At 27.1% G+C, this 18,950-nt stretch overlaps 2 protein-coding genes across 2 annotated transcripts in view; both read right to left on the bottom strand.

Annotated features, from left to right (window-relative positions):
• Positions 1 to 18,950, bottom strand: part of LOC119607960 (fringe glycosyltransferase) — a 126,329-nt gene that overhangs the window by 84,980 nt on the left and 22,399 nt on the right. The gene's annotated exons all lie outside the window — the stretch shown is intronic.
• Positions 14,360 to 15,651, bottom strand: LOC119607961. The gene has a single exon (XM_037962135.1). The coding sequence runs from the start codon at positions 15,600 to 15,602 to the stop codon at positions 14,448 to 14,450; it is 1,155 nt and encodes a 384-aa protein (XP_037818063.1). The 5' UTR covers positions 15,603 to 15,651; the 3' UTR covers positions 14,360 to 14,447.

Genomic DNA, 18,950 nt, shown 5'->3' with positions numbered 1-18,950 from the left:
CTGAACAAGAAGAAAGAATTGCAAATTGCTCCTACTGACGAAGTGTTCTGTCGTGTTGTCTTTCAGCAGATCAGCAGCATACAAATACAATTTTTAAATAAAATTCAATTTAAATTTCTTAAAACTTTGTAACACAACTCTTCGCTTAATTACACTAGAATCTGCGAATAAACAAAAATTGCGTAGGCTTTTTTCTACTTTTAATAACAATTAAAATAAATACTCTTGCATGCAATTAAAACTAGTTAAAAACGAAACATTTTCTTTATTAAAATAATCGCAATAACATTTTTTAACTAATAAAAATTTATAACAAATAAAACGAAAACTACTACATACACAATACTAGCAATTTATCATTAAATTTAATCTTTCAAACTCCCACTTACAGTGTGTACAAAAACAAAAACGAAGCACTTTAACGTTCACAAAAATTAAATTGATGAAAAATATACGAATAACGATAATTGGTAAATATTTGCACAAACTTCGAGGACAAAGATGGTTGGTTGCTTGGTTAGACATGACACTTGAATGATCATGTTTACAGACTATTAAAATGCAACAAGAGAATATCGTATCGAGAGACAGACAATGACGACGTAGAGCATATCTAAAGATTAACAAACTGACTTAATTTATGTTAATTAATTCACTTTTAAGGACCAAAAAAAAAAAGGAAAAAACTGGAAAAAAAATAAAAAACAAGAGCTTTAACGCAAAATCAAAATGAAATGCTTCAAGAGAATTCGAAGATGGAAGATGATGTGGATGACAAAATAACAATATATAGACCAAATATGTATGCACAAAGTCCCAGCAAAAATTTTACAATAGAAAACATAGATTATTAACTCCCAAAAGTATATTGGTGCCTCCGGGTGGTTAGCAATTAGAGTGCTAATCTATTTGACCCACTAGACACAGGTAGGAAAAAGGGTACTACAAAACGTTACCCATTGGAGGTCGAGGTGTAGGTATATTTAAGATTTGATGAACATACATCCAACTAACCAACCACTATCTATCTATCTATCTATCTATCTATCTACTATCTATCTATCTATATATCTATCTATCTATCTATCTATCTATCTATCTATCTATTCTATCTAATCTATCTATCTTCTAGCTATCTAGCTATCTATCTATCTATCTATCTATCTATCTATCTATCTATCTATCTATCTATCTATCTAGCTATCTATCTATCCTAATCTATCCTATCTATCTATCTATCTATCTATCCTATCTAATCTATCTATCTAGCTATCTATCGATCTATCTATCTATCTATCTATATCTATCTATCTATCTATCCTATCTATCTAGTCCTATCAAATATCTATCTTATCTATCTATCTATCTATCTATCTATCTATCTATCTATCTATCTAACTCTATCTATCTATCTATCTATCTATCTATCTATCTATCTATCTATCTTCTATCTATCTATCGTATCTATCTATCTATCTATCTATCTATCTATCTATCTATCTATCTATCTATCTATCTATCTATCTATCTATCTATCTATCTATCTATCTATCTATCTATCTATCTATCTATCTATCTATCTATCTATCTATCTATCTATCTATCTATCTATCTATCTATCTATCTATCTATCTATCTATCTATCTATCTATCTAGCTATCTATCTATCTATCTATCTATCTATCTATCTATCTATCTATCTATCTATCTATCTATCTATCTATCTATCTATCTATCTACTATCTATCTATCTATCTATCTATCTATCTATCTATCTATCTATCTATCTATCTATCTATCTATCTACTAACTAACTACACTAACTAACTAACTAACTAACTAACTACTAACTAACTACACTAACTAACTAACTAACTAACTAACTAACTAACTAACTAACTAACTAACTAACTAACTAACTAACTAACTAACTAACTAACTAACTAACTAACTAACTAACTAACTAACTAACTACTAACTAACTAACTAACTAACTAACTAACTAACTAACTAACTAACTAACTAACTAACTAACTAACTAACTAACTAACTAACTAACTAACTAACTAACTAACTAACTAACTAACTAACTAACTAACTAACTAACTAACTACTAACTAACTAACTAACTAACTAACTAACTAACTAACTAACTAACTAACTAACTAACTAACTAACTAACTAACTAACTAACTAACTAACAAACTAACTAACTAACTAACTAACTAACTAACTAACTAACCACATATTTCGCTGGGTTATGTACATATGCAAACTTTTAAGATTGATTACACAACTTTGGGTAGGAGAAAAAGTAATTGAATTTTTAATACGGAAAGAATAGAGGAATAAAATTGAAAATAAATACCAACTTTGAAACCAAAACTGGGCAAAATGTGGCCAGACATAAAAGTTGAGCACCACAAAAGTTAGGACAATTCTCCATTCCACAGGCATTTCACAAAAAGCTGCTCGTGATATTAATGGATTCGAATGGACTACATAAGACATCGTACTGAAACAGAAGACTCTTTTATGTGGTAACTCTAAGTTTATATATGTTAAATAGGAGTTTAGTGTCCAGGTTTAAGATGATCAGTTTGACAAAGCAATTGTATACCGAAAGATCATCCATAAACATTTTCTTTAAAATTTAGAATCAGAGGTTTTTAGATTCCAAAACGATCAATTCGACAAAGTTTGAATAGGGCTTGCGTCCACTCAAGTATAAGATCTAACTGATACAGATACTCAAAGTTAATGACTGAAGACAACGCTGCTGTTCGTAGCCTGTTCTTTAAAGACATTTGATAAAAAATAATATTTCGGGTCCATGCTAGTGCAAGAAGCTATGTCCAACATTTGAATGATCGAAAGTTTTATACCACCCATATAGAATAAAATAAACTGTTAACATCCATTCGAGTTGGAGGAATATACAATGTCAAAAAAGGAAGGAAACCTTCTTTGTAGAGTCATGTTGATTTTGGAGAAACCAAAAAAAAAAAAAAAAAACGCGATCAATGATTGTTACTTTTACCCTACGCCAATAAGCATACAAAAGCTTCATAGAATATCAACTATACTTCGTCAAGTTAACAGTTTTTGTTGTTTTTCGTTCTTAATTTTTAGTTTGAAAATGTTTCATTAACTGATTGTCAAGCATTAATTTAAATATAAACAAACACTAACATAACCAAACCAGCACACATACTGACACATGTATCTTTAAGTGAATACCCAGATACAAACATATAAAGAGATTTTTACAATTCATACATAGATTGTTTAGGGTGAATTCAATATCTTTAACCAGTCATACAAAGACTACTGTCACTCAGCCAGACGCTGTATGTTCTATAGTGGATTATACGCTGATATTGTTGCTGTTGTTGTTGTTTTTCTCTTTGTGGCACGATGATGTTTGTAAACATCAATTAAAATTAACAAGAAAATGTTGTTGAAATTACTCTTTAGTGGTCAAAATGTTAAACTTATCGCAAAAATTTTCAACACATTTACATAAAGATGTGAACGCGTATGTCATGTTTAAGCCACAAAGAATGTTCAATGGCTCTTTCTCTTTACTGCGACTGGCTTACCTACTACTTGCAACACCAACATATGCCACATACGAGTAAAGTAATGGAAGTAGATACTACACCTTCTTGTTTAGTTTTAGTTTTCGTTTTTTTTTTGGTTACTCTTGATGAAGATGATGATGGTTTGTTTTAGCGATTTGCTAAAATGTTGCTGTAGTATATGTTGAGCGCCCCTCATAGCCGGGCAAACGATAGACCAGTATTTAGTAGAATTGCGATAAAGATGATGATGATGATGACGATGTGGCTGGACATGGACAATGTTGTCGTGTACCTTAAACAAGAAGGAATAAAACAACATCAAATACCAATAACAACGACGATGATGATGACTACAACTGCAACAAAAGGCTGCCACAGATAATCTGCATATTGAGTTAATTGCACGGAAGTAATGAAGTTTATGTTTAAATAAAATTTTTCATCTAAAGTGAGAGAGTCAATGTTTAACATACGTTCTATGTAAAAATCTCAACCAACAACAAAAACACCCATACAACATACATTCTTTTTTTTAACAACTACTTACAAACTAACATTACTGCTGCTGCATAAATGCTGGTGGTTACTAGAATTTTAAGCCATCGATGTTGATGATGATGAGGTGGATGTTGATGTTGTTGCATAGTGTCGATATGTTCTTAAACATACTTATGCTAGTGAGTAACAGCAAAAAAATTTGGGGATTCTATCAAATGTTTTATTTAAACTTTGGTTTTTTTTCTTAGATTTTATAGAACATGATAGTGTTCAATATCATGTTAGGTTTTTTTCTACACCTTTTGTTTTTACTTAGATTTTTGTAGCTCCACCACCCCCCTAAAAAAAGATGAAGTAAACATATTTAAAGTCATGTGGTGTTTTCTTTCTTAGCACGAGTACATGCTTAAAAAGGTTTAGTTCGAAATTTTTGTAACAACTTTTTGGGAAATGAGATGAATTGTAAGAATTTTAGAATGTGGAACTCGTATTATTTGAAACATATTTCTATTACCCTCCGATTTTATGTGCTAAATAAGTTCATTATATATTTTACTTTACTACACAGTGATGTATCAACTGGATTTTCAAAGATGTAGTGTTAAAAATTTTGAATATTCCCATCAAAAACTTTGTAATGAGTATCAACTGTAACCACTTAAACATGACCATACTTTCAGTAACTACTGCATGCCGTTCTGCTTACATAGAAGTAGCCTAATAATGTCTTATTAATGATGTGTTATATAAAAACTTTCTTATTTATTAGTAGTATTCTCCATAGAGCTATTAAGGATAATTCCATATAAGCGGTTGTGGAAAGCGGTTTGCTGCAATTGAAATAAAACGCTATTGTGTATGTATACTTTTGGTACTTTAAAAACCCCTTACCTGGTATGAACAGGCCTGATAGAACTAACTAACTAACTAACTAACTAATTAACAAACTAACTAACTAACTAACTAACTAACTACTAATAACTAACTAACTAACTACTAACTAACTAACTAACTACTAACTAACTAACTACTACTAACTAACTAACTAACTAACTAACTAACTAACTAACTAACTAACTAACTAACTACTAACTAACTAACTAACTAACTAACTAACTAACTAACTAACTAACTAACTAACTAACTAACTACTAACTAACTACTAACTAACTAACTAACTAACTAACTACTAACTACTAACTAACTAACTAACTAACTAACTAACTAACTACTAACTAACTAACTAACTAACTAACTAACTAACTAACTAACTAACTAACTAACTAACTAACTAACTAACTAACTAACTAACTAACTACTACTAACTAACTAACTAACTAACTAACTAACTAACTAACTAACTAACTAACTAACTAACTAACTAACTAACTAACTAACTAACTAACTACTAACTAACTAACTAACTAACTAACTAACTACTAACTAACTAACTAACTAACTAACTAACTAACTAACTAACTAACTAACTAACTAACTAACTAACTAACTAACTAACTAACTAACTAACTAACTAACTAACTAACTAACTAACTAACTAACTAACTAACTAACTAACTAACTAACTAACTAACTAACTAACTAACTAACTAACTAACTAACTAACTAACTAACTAACTAACTACTAACTAACTAACTAACTAACTAACTAACTAACTAACTAACTAACTAACTAACTAACTAACTAACTAACTACTAACTAACTAACTAACTAACTAACTAACTAACTAACTAACTAACTAACTAACTAACGAACTAACTAACTAACTACTAACTAACTAACTAACTAACTAACTAACTAACTAACTAACTAACTAACTACTACAACTAACTAACTAACTAACTAACTAACTAACTAACTAACTAACTAGACTAACTAACTAACTAACTATCTAACTAACTAATCTAACTAACTAACTAACTAACTAACTAACTAACTAACTAACTAACTAACTAACTAACTAACTAACTAACTACTAACTAACTAACTAACCAACTAACTAAAAAGAGACCGTTCGACCGACCGCGAAGGGACCGACTACCATCTGACATAACATTCTTTGTCTTCGCCGCGGTACTGCTACTGTCGCCAAAAACGTGCAATTTCTTGCCAAGAACATAGGACTCACCAACGATCTGCAAGAGGTCCATGTTTACAAACTGTTTATGAACTAAAATGGAAGATATGAATTTCAATAAGGTTTTGTTTCAGCAGTATGACGCACCATCTTCCACAGATTATCAAACGTTCGATATATTAAGCACAAAGTTCGTAATCATATTATTGGCCGCCTTGGTCCTTCAGAGTTTATATCTAATCCTTTAGACATTTTACTTTTAAAAGCAGATGCTATGCGAGTAATCTACAGACAATTCACAAACTAAAAGTGTAAATATCATCCTAAAAAATCTGAAGATATAGACAGAAACCATGTCTTGGATTTGTAGATACTTATCATCAGGGAAACCGAAAACATGCTCTAAAAAAAGTGTTTTAAGCGCTTTAAATATGCCGTAAAAAACTCAAAATATGCTCTTAAAATTTAAAATATATGCTCCAAAAATAAAATTTTTTATTATTTTTTAACATTGAAAAGCTCAAAAAGACTGAAATTGTAATGAAATAATAAATGTTTAATGTCATATTCTATATCCTACAACATTTTTTTATAAATGTTTCATCTCATAGTTTAAAGAACTAGTATAATAGAATTCCATTTTACGTTCAGATAACCAATAAATAACATGAAACCATTTGGTCCCCAAAAAACATATTTCAAACGACAAAGTTTGACACATTTCTTCCAATTGTATTCATAGCTTTTAAACTGACATTTTAATCGGTGTTGTCATAAATTCCAATAATTAGTTTTTTAAACTATAAAAAGGGATTGGTCTCATGAAATCAAAAGTAATCGGTTTTATGTCCGATTTAAAATATAATGCTTTATTGAATAAAAAACTATAATATAACGATTTTTTTTTTCAAAATTGTAAAATAGGCTAAAAAATTAAAAAAAAAAAAATAAAAAAATTGAATTTTATTTTTTTTAAATAAAGTTTTGAAAAGAAAATTAAAATGTATAAAAACGAAAAAAAGCGAAAACATCAAAATATGCACTAAAAGAGTAAAATATGCTCTAAAAACTCGAAAATATGCCTTAAATATGCTAAAAAGTCGAATCATGCAAAATTATGCTCTATGGGTAAAATATGCAAAAATATGCTCTAACAAATCGATGCCAAAATTTTTAAATTGGTCTGAAACGTGTAAATATCTTATCTATGAGTCCATACGACGCACCACAAAAAACATGCATTTGCATATTTTGGTTTCCCTGCTTATCATCCTAGCAATTCTGGAGATATAGACACAAGCCACGTCTTGGAAAATTTGACTGACAGAAATAGCTGCGAAGTTATTAAAGCGAGCAGCTAACTAAATTAAATTATTAGTAAATACCTGGGATATCTGTATATGTCATGATAGAAAGCGGTTCTAATACATGTTCAATAATACCGGACCAATTTCTGATAAATTTCCTGGCTAACTGTTGATAAAATGCACTGTATATGTGTGATTAAGAACGACGAATAGATTAACAAAATCACAAGTACTCCTCTTATGATTTGTAACAGTTTTGTAGTGGCTCAGTCAAATGTTCTAATCGGCAGTAAAGAGGAATACATCAAGAGTCATTGAGTTAAAGAGAATTTAATTTCATTTTATTGCCACTCTGAAGTGGTGTATAGCTATTGCAAGATCCACAATTTCCCAGATCTTTTTTTGAACAGAAATCAAATTATCACATTCGTAATCGAACAAAATTTTAAGGTAATTTGATGCTTAATATTTCTTCCAGTGTATTTAAAATTGATGTTTGCATTGCTTTTTCATCTCTTCATATCTTTACATTTTGGTCAAAATGTCGATCGAATGGTCGTCGTCGGTTAGTTGGTCGGTAGGTTTTTTAAGATATCAAATTGAAAAAATCAGTAGTAGCAGCAGTAGTTGTTGTTATTGGTGGTGGTAGTGATGTTAAAGTAGTAATGCTTTACGGGAAACTAACATGTTTTAAAGCGTTAATGAGCCACATCTTAAAACAAGATAAAAATTTTATATAATTTTTCGTTTTTGCTCATTTCATTTTGAAAACAGCACAAAAAAAATGAAGAAATAAACTTTAATAATGATTGGCAAGTTTCATTTCAAAATAACATCACTTTCTATATGACACCTTTTTGTGATTTTTTGTTACGATACGAATTTTGATGATTCAAAAATTTAATTATTATGAAAAAAAAAAAAAAACAAAAAATAAAAATTTGAGTTTAATAAGGCAACAAACTGACATTTGGTTTTGATTTTAGCCACGAGTAAAACTACATTTTTTGTTTCACTTTTAATCTTTAATAAGGACATCATTTTAAATTGACACATCTTTACTTTTTGTCTTTATGTCGTCTTAAAGCTTTGATTTTAACCGTCTTGAAATCATTAAAACCCAAAAAACCTAAACAGACAGACAGAAATCTTGTTGTCATGAAAAAAAAAGTGTCAAATGACACATTTAAAATACGGATCAATTCAAATTAAAGAAATTTTCGACCCCAAAAATATAAAGCCACAATATAGAAAACAAGATGTTTATGTCTGTGTTCTTTCTTTTTCGATATTAAACATGTGTTTGAATGACAGTTAATTTTAAATTTGTTTTAGTGAATAAAGTAAGTTTTTTTTTTTTTTTAATTATAAAGGAAAAATATTTTTGGTTTGTGGTTAAATCAAAGCAATACAATGTGAAAATGGGAATGAAAAAAACACAAAATACAAAATTTTAAACAATTTCACAGAAGATATGTGATTTATAAAACGAATGTGGTTTTTACTGATTCGATTTAATCGAAAATTTTCTAGAAGAAATAAATTTATCGAAAATTTTCTATACGAAGAAAATTGATTAAAAATTTTCTATAAGAAGAAAAGTTATCGTAAATTTTCTATAAGAAGAAAAGTTATCGAAAATTTTCTATAAGAAGAAATGTTATCGAAAATTTTCTATAAGAAGAAATGTTATCGAAAATTTTCTATAAAAAGAAATGTTATCGAAAATTTTCTATAAGAAATGTTATCGAAAATTTTCTATAAGAAATGTTATCGAAAATTTTCTATAAGAAATGTTATCGAAAATTTTCTATAAGAAAATTTATCGAAAATTTTGTATAAGAAATGTTATCGAAAACTTTATATAAGAAAATTTATGGTAAACTTTCTATAAGAAAATTTATCGTAAACTTTCTATAAGAAAATTTATCGTAAATTTTCTATAAGAAAATTTATTGTAAATTTTCTATAAGAAGAAAATTTATCGAACATTTTCTATAAGAAGAAAATTTATCGAACATTTTCTATAAGATAAAAATTTATCGAACATTTTCTATAAGATAAAAATTTATCGAAAATGTTCTATACGAAGAAAATAGAATATTTTCAATAAATTTCTCTTTTTTAGAAAATGTTTGATTTCTATAGAAAATTTTCGATGAATTTTCTTTTTTCTTTTTATAGAAAATTTTCGATAAATTTTCTTTTTTCTTTTTATAGAAAATTTTCGATAAATTTTCTTTTTATAGAAAATTTTCGATTAATTTTCTTTTTATAGAAAATTTTCGAAACCACTCAATAAAAAGAAAATTTATCGAAACCATTCAATAAAAAGAAAATTTATCGAAACCATTCTATAAAAAGAAAATTTATCGAAACCATTCTATAAAAAGAAAATTTATCGAAACCATTCTATAAAAAGAAAATTTATCGAAAATTTTCTATAAAAAGAAAATTTATCGAAAATTTTCTATCGAAAATATTCGATAAATTTTCTTTTTTCTAGAAAATTTTCGATAAATTTTCTTTTTTCTAGAAAATTTTCGATAAATTTTCTTTTTTCTAGAAAATTTTCGATAAATTTTCTTTTTATAGAATAGTTTCGATAAATTTTCTTTTTATAGAAAATTTTCGATAAATTTTCCTTTTATAGAAAATTTTTGATAAATTTTCCTTTTATAAAAAATTTTCGATAAATTTTCCTTTTATAAAAATTTTCGATAAATTTTCCTTTTATAAAAAATTTTCGATAAATTTTCCTTTTATAAAAAATTTTCGATAAATTTTCCTTTTATAGAAAATTTTTGATAAACTTTCCTTTTATAGAAAATTTTCGATAAATTTTCCTTTTATAGAAAATTTTCGATAAATTTTACTTTTGTAGAACATTTTCGATAAATTTTCATTTTGTAGAAAATTTTCGATAAATTTTCCTTTTGTAGAATATTTTCGATAAATTTTCCTTTTATAGAAAATTTTCGATAAATTTCCCTTTTTATAGAAATTTTTGATAAATTTCTCTTTTTATAGAAAATTTTTGATAAATTTCTCTTTTTAAATATCTCTTTTTATACAAAATTTTTGATAAATATCTCTTTTTATAGAACATTTTTGATAAATTTTGAAAATTTTCGATAAATTTTCGTTTTATAGAAAATTTTCAATAAATTTTCCTTTTATAGATTTTTTCGATAAATTTTCCATTTATAGATTTTTTCGATAGATTTTCCTTTTATAGATTTTTTTCGATAAATTTTCCTTTTATAGATTTTTTTTCGATAAATTTTCCTTTTGTGGAAAATTTTCGATAAATTTTCCTTTTGTAGAAAATTTTCGAGAAATTTTCCTTTTGTAGAATATTTTCCATAAATTTTCCTTTTATAGAAAATTTTGCTTTTATAGAAAATTTTCCTTTTATAGAAAATTTTCGATAAATTTTCCTTCTATAGAAAATTTCGATAAATTTTCCTTTTATAGAAAATTTTCCATAAAATTTCCTTTTATAGAAAATTTTCGATAAATTTCTCTTTTTATATAAAATTTTCGATAAATTTTTCTTTTTATAGAAATTTTTTGAAAAATTTTCCTTTTTATAGAAAATTTTTTATAAATATCTCTTTTCATGGAAAATTTTTGATAAATTTCTTTTTTCTTGGAAATTTTGCGATAAATTTTCCTTTTATAGAAAATTTTCTAGAAAAATCAAAAGGTCTTTAAGTATTCAATATGTTGCCACTTGATTACGTCTAAGAACACGCACACGTGCAAGTTTAAAATTTAATTTAATTATGTACAAGTGTGTGTTTTTCTGTTTATTTTATTGTTCATAAAACTTTAATTTTGTAAATCTTTAACCACAAAATTTTCATACTCTCACAAAACAAATATCTATTTACCAGTAAAATATTTAGTAAAATAATACTTGTACATGTAAATTTAGGTAAATATCATAAATTTTATTCAATTGCATCTCGCTTACGCTTTTAATGGAAACAGTGGGTAGTTTCGGAAGTTTAGGGTACTTTTCTTGTAAAAATCAGAAGTTGAGAAAAGCTTTCTTTGCCAGGATTATTTAAATGTAAGGCTATTTTATTTAATTCCTCTTAAACCTCAAAATAAATCCTCTTTGCCCTATAGTTATACTTATCTTGTCCCTTTCCTTTCTAAACCACCTACGTTAATATATTTTCCATATACATTTGTTTATTCACTCGTACATTATTTAAGTTGAAAGGGTTTAAAGTTCATTCATGTAATAATCTTGGTAGAATTATGCGGGAATAGGTGTTTGTGTCTGTGTGTATTTGTAGCTATTACAAACAAAATTGATGAACTGCAAAAATATTAATGTAATTGAAAAATGCAGACATAAAATTTTAATTTTAATTATTTTATAATTCAATAAAGTTATTTCATTCAATTTAAACAATTATGTGTTGTGTTACATCAATTATATGATTTGAATTTGAAATTAAATTTTAACTACATTCAGGTGTCATCATTTTTAATTGAAGATACAGGTAGTGCGATTTGTTTTATATCAATTTAATAAGAATATTTTAAAATTTAAATTATAGTAAATGACTTGCACAAGAGTTATTAAGACAGTCACACTAGGGATTTGATTACTGATTATTGAATAATAATATAGAATATTAAATAACTTTTTCATTAAATTTTCTATAGAAAGAAAATTCATCGCGAATCACACATTTTCTATAAAATGAAATGTTCTAATAAAAGAAAATTTATCAAACTTTTATTAAAAAATTTATGGAAATTTTTCTATAAAAAGAAAATTTAGCGAAAATGTTCTATAAAAATTTTCTATAAATAGAAAATTTAGAAAAAAAAAAAATCCTATAAAAAGAAAATTCAGCAACAATTTCCTATAAGAAGAAAATTCAGCAAAAATTTCCTATAAAAAGAAAATTCAGCGAAAATTTCTTATAAAAAGAAAATTCAGCAGAAATTTTCTATAAAAAGAAAATTCAGCAAAAATTTCCTATAAAAAGAAAATTCAGAGAAAATTTTCTATAAAAAGACAATTCAGAGAAAATTTTCTATAAAAAGAAAATTTAGCAAAAATTGTCTATAAAAAGAAAATTCATCGAAAATTTTCTATAAAAATAAAATTCTGCGAAAATTTTCTATTAAAAGAAAATTCACAAAAAAATTTCTATAAAAAGAAAATTCAGGGAAAATTTCCTATAAAAAGAGAATTCAGCAAAAATTTCTTATAAAAAGAAAATTCAGAGAAAATTTCCTATAAAAAGAACATTCAGAGAAAATTTCCTATAAAAAGAACATTCAGCGAAAATTTCCTATAAAAAGATAATTCAGAAAAAATTTCCTATAAAAAGAAAATTCAGAAAAAATTTTCTATAAAAAGAAAATTCAGCAAAAATTTCCTATAAACAGAAAATTCAGCAAAAATATTCTATAAAAAGAAAATTCAGCAAAAATTTCCTATATAAAGAAAATTCAGAAAAAAAATTCTATAAAAGAAAATTCAGAAAAAAAAATCTATAAAAAGAAAATTCAGGGAAAATTTCCTATAAAAAGAGAATTCAGCAAAAATTTCTTATAAAAAGAAAATTCAGCAAAAATTTCCTATAAAAAGAAAATTCAGCGAAAATTTCCTATAAAAAGAAAATTCAGCAAAAATTTCCTATAAAAAGAAAATTCAGCGAAAATTTCCTATAAAAAGAAAATTCAGCGAAAATTTTCTATAAAAAGAAAATTCAGCGAAAATTTTCTATAAAAAAAAGTTCATCAAAATTTTCTATAAAAAGAAAATTAAGCAAAAATTTCTTACAAAAAGAAAATTCAGAGAAAATTTCCTATAAAAAGAAAATTCAGCGAAAATTTCCTATAAAAGAAAATTCAGAAAAAATTTCTTATAAAAAGAAAATTCAGAAAAAATTTTCTTTAAATTTTTTTTCGAAAAATGTCCTATAAAAAGAAAATTTATCGAAAACTTCAATAAAAAGAAAATTCAGAAAAAATTTTCTATAAAAAGAAAATTCAGCAAAAATTTCCTATAAAAAAAAAAATTCAGCAAAAATTTCCTATAAAAAGAAAATTCAGAAAAAAATTTTCAAAAAGAAAATTTAGGGAAAATTTCCTATTAAAAGAAAATTCAGAAAAATCTTCTTTAAAAAGAAAATTCAGCGAAAATTTTGTATTAAAAGAAAATTCAGCAAAAATTTTCTACAAAAAGAAAATTCAGAAAAAATTTTATACAAAAAGAAAATTCAGAAAAAAAATTTTCTACAAAAAGAAAATTTAGCGAAATTTTCCTATTAAAAGAAAATTCAGCGAACATTTCTTATTAAAAGAAAATTCAGCGAAGATTTCCGATAAAAAAAATTCAGGGAAAATTTTCTATAAAAAGAAAAATCAGAAAAAATTTTCTATAAAAATTAAATTCAGGAAAAGTTTTCTATAAAAAGAAAATTCAGAAAAAAAAATTCATAAAAAAAGAAAATTCCGCGAAAATTTCCTATAAAAAAATTCAGCAAAAATTTCGTATAAAAAGAAAATTCAGCAAAAATTTCCTATAAAAAGAAAATTCAGAAATGTCCTATAAAAAAATTCAGCAAAAATTTCCCATAAAAAGAAAACTTATCGAAAGTTGTCTCTGGAAAGAAAATTTATCGAAAACTTCAATAAAAAGAAAATAAAAAGAAAATTCAGCAAAAATTTCCTTATAAAGAAAATTCAGCGAAAATTTCCTATAAAAATAAGGAAAATTTGTATAAAAAGAAAATTTTGCAAAAATTTTCTATTAAAGAAATTCAGCAAAAATTTCCTATAAAAAGAAAATTCAAAAAAACTTTTCTATAAAAAAATTATCGAAAAATGTTTCAAATATTTCTATAAAAAGAAAATTTATTGAAAATCGATAATTAAGAAAAATCGATGAAAATCGAAATAACACATTCAAAATTTACACACAATCATCCTTTACGATATAACTTGCCATCCGATCCCTCCATCAAATCAAAATCCTCACCCGCTTTACGACATTTTGGTATTGCACTGTCATCATCATGAATCACATTAATAATTTTCTCTCGTTTCACTTTAACAACATCACTTAGATTCAAAGATTTAACGCGAGGCTTTTTAATACCTTTCCAATCATCTACTGTTTTATGTAAAACACCACAATATTTTCTTATTACTTTTGGTGATTTCACTCCCATATCGGGCAACATAGAGGCCGATTGAACCCCAACTTCACTGCAAACTTTTGTTTCACCACAAGACATGCAACGTAATCCCTCCATTATAATGCCAGCTGCTCGGTTACATTGTCTTTTGTCTTGCATTGTTTTAACGCACTGATCAATGCGTTGAAAGTTTTCAAGTATATATTTCTTTAAGGCAGGCATGTGTATTTTGTCCAATTTTGTATCCAACATATCTTGAATTTCTTCCATGGTATAAAGAAATTGTGTCTGATTTTCTTCCACCTTTTGACGCAAAGTTTCTATTTCTAGAATACATTTTTCGAGTAACTTGATTTTTAAATATTCCTCCTCGGTTCTTTTGATAAAGTTAGTGAACTCTTTAGAGAGTTTTTCAATTTTTTCTTCCAACAAAAATATACGATCCACCATGGGTGATGAAATACGTCTTAGTAGTTTCTTAAGAAAATCGGTATTTTTTAAAAGTTTACAGGCCATTTCATTCTCCGGATCACATGTGGTACACAAGTCCTCACAGCCATACGTTGGCCAATTTTCCCAGTTGAAGACAGTTTCGTTAAAATTATCATTTCTTTGCAGTTCTTCTAAATGATTGCTCAATTTTTTGTCTAAATTTGAAACACGTTCTTGTAATTTATCTAAACGTTCTAGTTTTGGCGCAATTATCTCCACATTTTCATCGCTGAAGACTAAGGGTGATAATTTGGCAGTTTTTAAAATGTTCTCCAGGTGCTTAGAATCGTGGGCATTTAGCGAAACTGTTTCGGTTTGGCAATTTAGCTTTTTAAGTAAAATATCTATGAGACTATGAAGAATAGCAATATTGACGTTGGTTAGTTGTGGTGCTCCTAGAGCAATTTTAGCTAAATCTTGCAGTTTAAATTCGACTTCCGAAGACATTTTCTTAAAGAATTTTTTAAAAATATTTTTGAGTTTATTTTGAAGTAAAAATAAAATTTATTTTTGTTTTGAAATTGAATAAAAATATATAAGAATTGGAGAACAGGGTGATAATGAAACATAATATTCTTAAACCAATCAGTGAGCTCTCTAGCTGCAATTAATTTATTCAATTAAATAACTGAACTAGAACAGAACTAGCATTGAACTGAACTAGAACTGAACTAGAACAGAACTAGAACAGAACTAGAACAGAACTAGAACAGAACTAGAACAGAACTAGAACAGAACTAGAACAGAACTAGAACAGAACTAGAACAGAACTAGAACAGAACTAGAACAGAACTAGAACAGAACTAGAACAGAACTAGAACAGAACTAGAACAGAACTAGAACAGAACTAGAACAGAACTAGAACAGAACTAGAACAGAACTAGAACAGAACTAGAACAGAACTAGAACAGAACTAGAACAGAACTAGAACAGAACTAGAACAGAAATAGAACAGAACTAGAACAGAACTAGAACAGAACTAGACCAGAACTAGAACAGAACTAGAACAGAACTAGAACAGAACTAGAACAGAACTAGAACAGAACTAGAACAGAACTAGAACAGAACTAGAACAGAACTAGAACAGAACTAGAACAGAACTAGAACAGAACTAGAACAGAACTAGAACAGAACTACAACAGAACTACAACAGAACTAGAACAGAACTAGAACAGAACTAGAACAGAACTAGAACAGAACTAGAACAGAACTACAACAGAACTAGAACAGAACTAGAACAGAACTAGAACAGAACTAGAACAGAACTAGAACAGAACTAGAACAGAACTAGAACAGAACTAGAACAGAACTAGAACAGAACTAGAACAGAACTAGAACAGAACTAGAACATAACTAGAACAGAACTAGAACAGAACTAGAACAGAACTACAACAGAACTAGAACAGAAATAGAACAGAACTACAACAGAACTAGAACAGAACTAGAACAGAAATAGACAGAACTAGAACAGAACTAGAACTAGAACAGAACAGAACTAGAACAGAACTAGAACAGAACTAGAACAGAACTAGAACAGAACTAGAACAGAAATAGAACAGAACTAGAACAGAACTAGAACAGAACTAGAACAGAACTAGAACAGAACTAGAACAGAACTAGAACAGAACTAGAACAGAACTAGAACAGAACTAGAACATAACTAGAATAGAACAGAACTAGAACAGAACTACAACAGAACTACAACGGAACTAGAACAGAACTAGAACAGAACTAGAACAGAACTAGAACAGAACTAGAACTAGAACAGAACCAGAACTAGAACAGACCTAGAACAGAACTAAAACAGAACTAGAACAGAACTAGAACAGAACTAGAACAGAACTAGAACAGAACTAGAACAGAACTAGAACAGAACTAGAACAGAACTAGAACAGAACTAGAACAGACTAAAAGAACTAGAACAGAACTAGAACAGAACTAGAACAGAACTAGAACAGAACTAGAATAGAACTAGAACTAGAACAGAACTAGAACAGAACAGAACTGGAACAGAACTAGAACAGAACTAGAACAGAACTAGAACAGAACTACAACAGAACTACAACAGAACTAGAACAGAACTAGAACAGAACTAGAACAGAACTAGAACAGAACTAGAACAGAACTAGAACAGAACTAGAACAGAACTAGAACAGAACTAGAACAGAACTAGAACAGAAATAGAACAGAAATAGAACAGAACTAGAACAGAACTAGAACAGAACTAGAAAAGAACTAGAACAGAACTAGAACAGAACTAGAACAGAACTAGAGCAGAACTAGAACAGAACTAGAACAGAACTAAAACAGAACTAGAATAGAACTAAAACAGAACTAAAACAGAACTAAAACAGAACTAAAACAGAACTAAAACAGAACTAAAACAGAACTAGAACAGAACTAGAACTGAACTAGAAAAGGACTAGAACTGAACTAGAACTGAACTAGAACAGAACATCAGGGTAAGGATACAGTTATTTTCGAGAGAAATGGAATATTTTAGTTGAGTGTAACTCCTAACATAGCTCAGCAATGAAATTATGTTTTGGGTATAAAAGTTTATGTATGTGTCTTAAAAGTATCAACGATTATACTTTGAATTTGCAAAATTTTGAAATCCCTTATCGAAATATTTAATTCACAAACATTCCCGCCATAGAAAAATCATAAGCAAACATAAGCACTACAATTTAAACTTGAGCTGGCACATTAAAGTAATATGAGAATTATTCAAATACCAATTGAAAGTAATAGATATTTTATTTTGGATACCTTGAGCCTGTATGTATAGCTGTTGAATATTCATGAATAGAAGCAATTCTAAACTAATGATAATTAAAATTTGCATACAAAACTCATAATGAACCCGTATAATATTTAAGCAAATGTGTTTTTTTTTTTTGCAAAATTATAAATTCAATGTCAATAAATTGCTGGATTAAAGCAGACAAACAGAAATGCGAAAAAAATATTGCCAAACAATTTTAATACTTCTTAAATGTTTTGCGAAACATGAAACTTAAATTTCATCTTAAATGGGTTTTCATTTTTTTTCTTATTTTAAAAGTTTTTTGTATTCATTTGCTTAAAGACGGACAGACAGACATACAAAAACAGTTTTTTTTTTGTTATTTAATCATAAAAGCTTAAAATCCTTTTCAGAGGAAAGACAACATGACAAAGATATTGATTTGCTTTATTAGCTGCTCTTAAAAATGAAGTTTAGTTTTTTTTTTTTTTGTTAAAGAAATGTTGTGTGCTGCTGCCGCTTCTGCCAGAAATGTCAAGAAATGATTAAAACTCATCATTATTGAGATGCATTAATGTTTTTCTTAGCTGTCGTCTTTTGATTCTTTTTTATTATTTTCAATTCCTTAAAAATTTGATTCTTATTTATGATGCCATTAATTTCACTCGTATCGACTGCATGACTAAAGTCATTGTTAAAGTGAATGAATTTAAGAGAAAATTATAAAAAAAAACAAACGTTTTAAAATCATAAAATTATTCGTTTTTTGGATATTTTATGATTTTTTGATATTTGTTTGTCAAAAGAATTTCTCACTTTAAAGTGTTTTTTTGGGAAAGTGAAGATTTTGAAAAGAAGTTTATGCACTAAAGTTACAGGTTATTGTTTGAAAAAAAAAAAAAGAAACTACACAGAGGGAAAAATAAATATATACGCCTGGTACCAAATTGACACCAAACTGTTTATAATTTTTCAATACCATCCGTTGTCAAAGTATACACATACGTACGACAACACTATGTAATGTTGACAACATCGCAACAACT

Source organism: Lucilia sericata, unplaced genomic scaffold, assembly GCF_015586225.1.
Source record: "Lucilia sericata isolate MDLA Ls3-8-SP2 unplaced genomic scaffold, ASM1558622v1 Contig000769F_arrow, whole genome shotgun sequence".
Classification (NCBI taxonomy): Eukaryota; Metazoa; Arthropoda; class Insecta; order Diptera; family Calliphoridae; genus Lucilia; species Lucilia sericata.
Note: the sequence above shows the minus strand (reverse complement) of the source record. Positions and strands in the feature narration are given on the sequence as shown.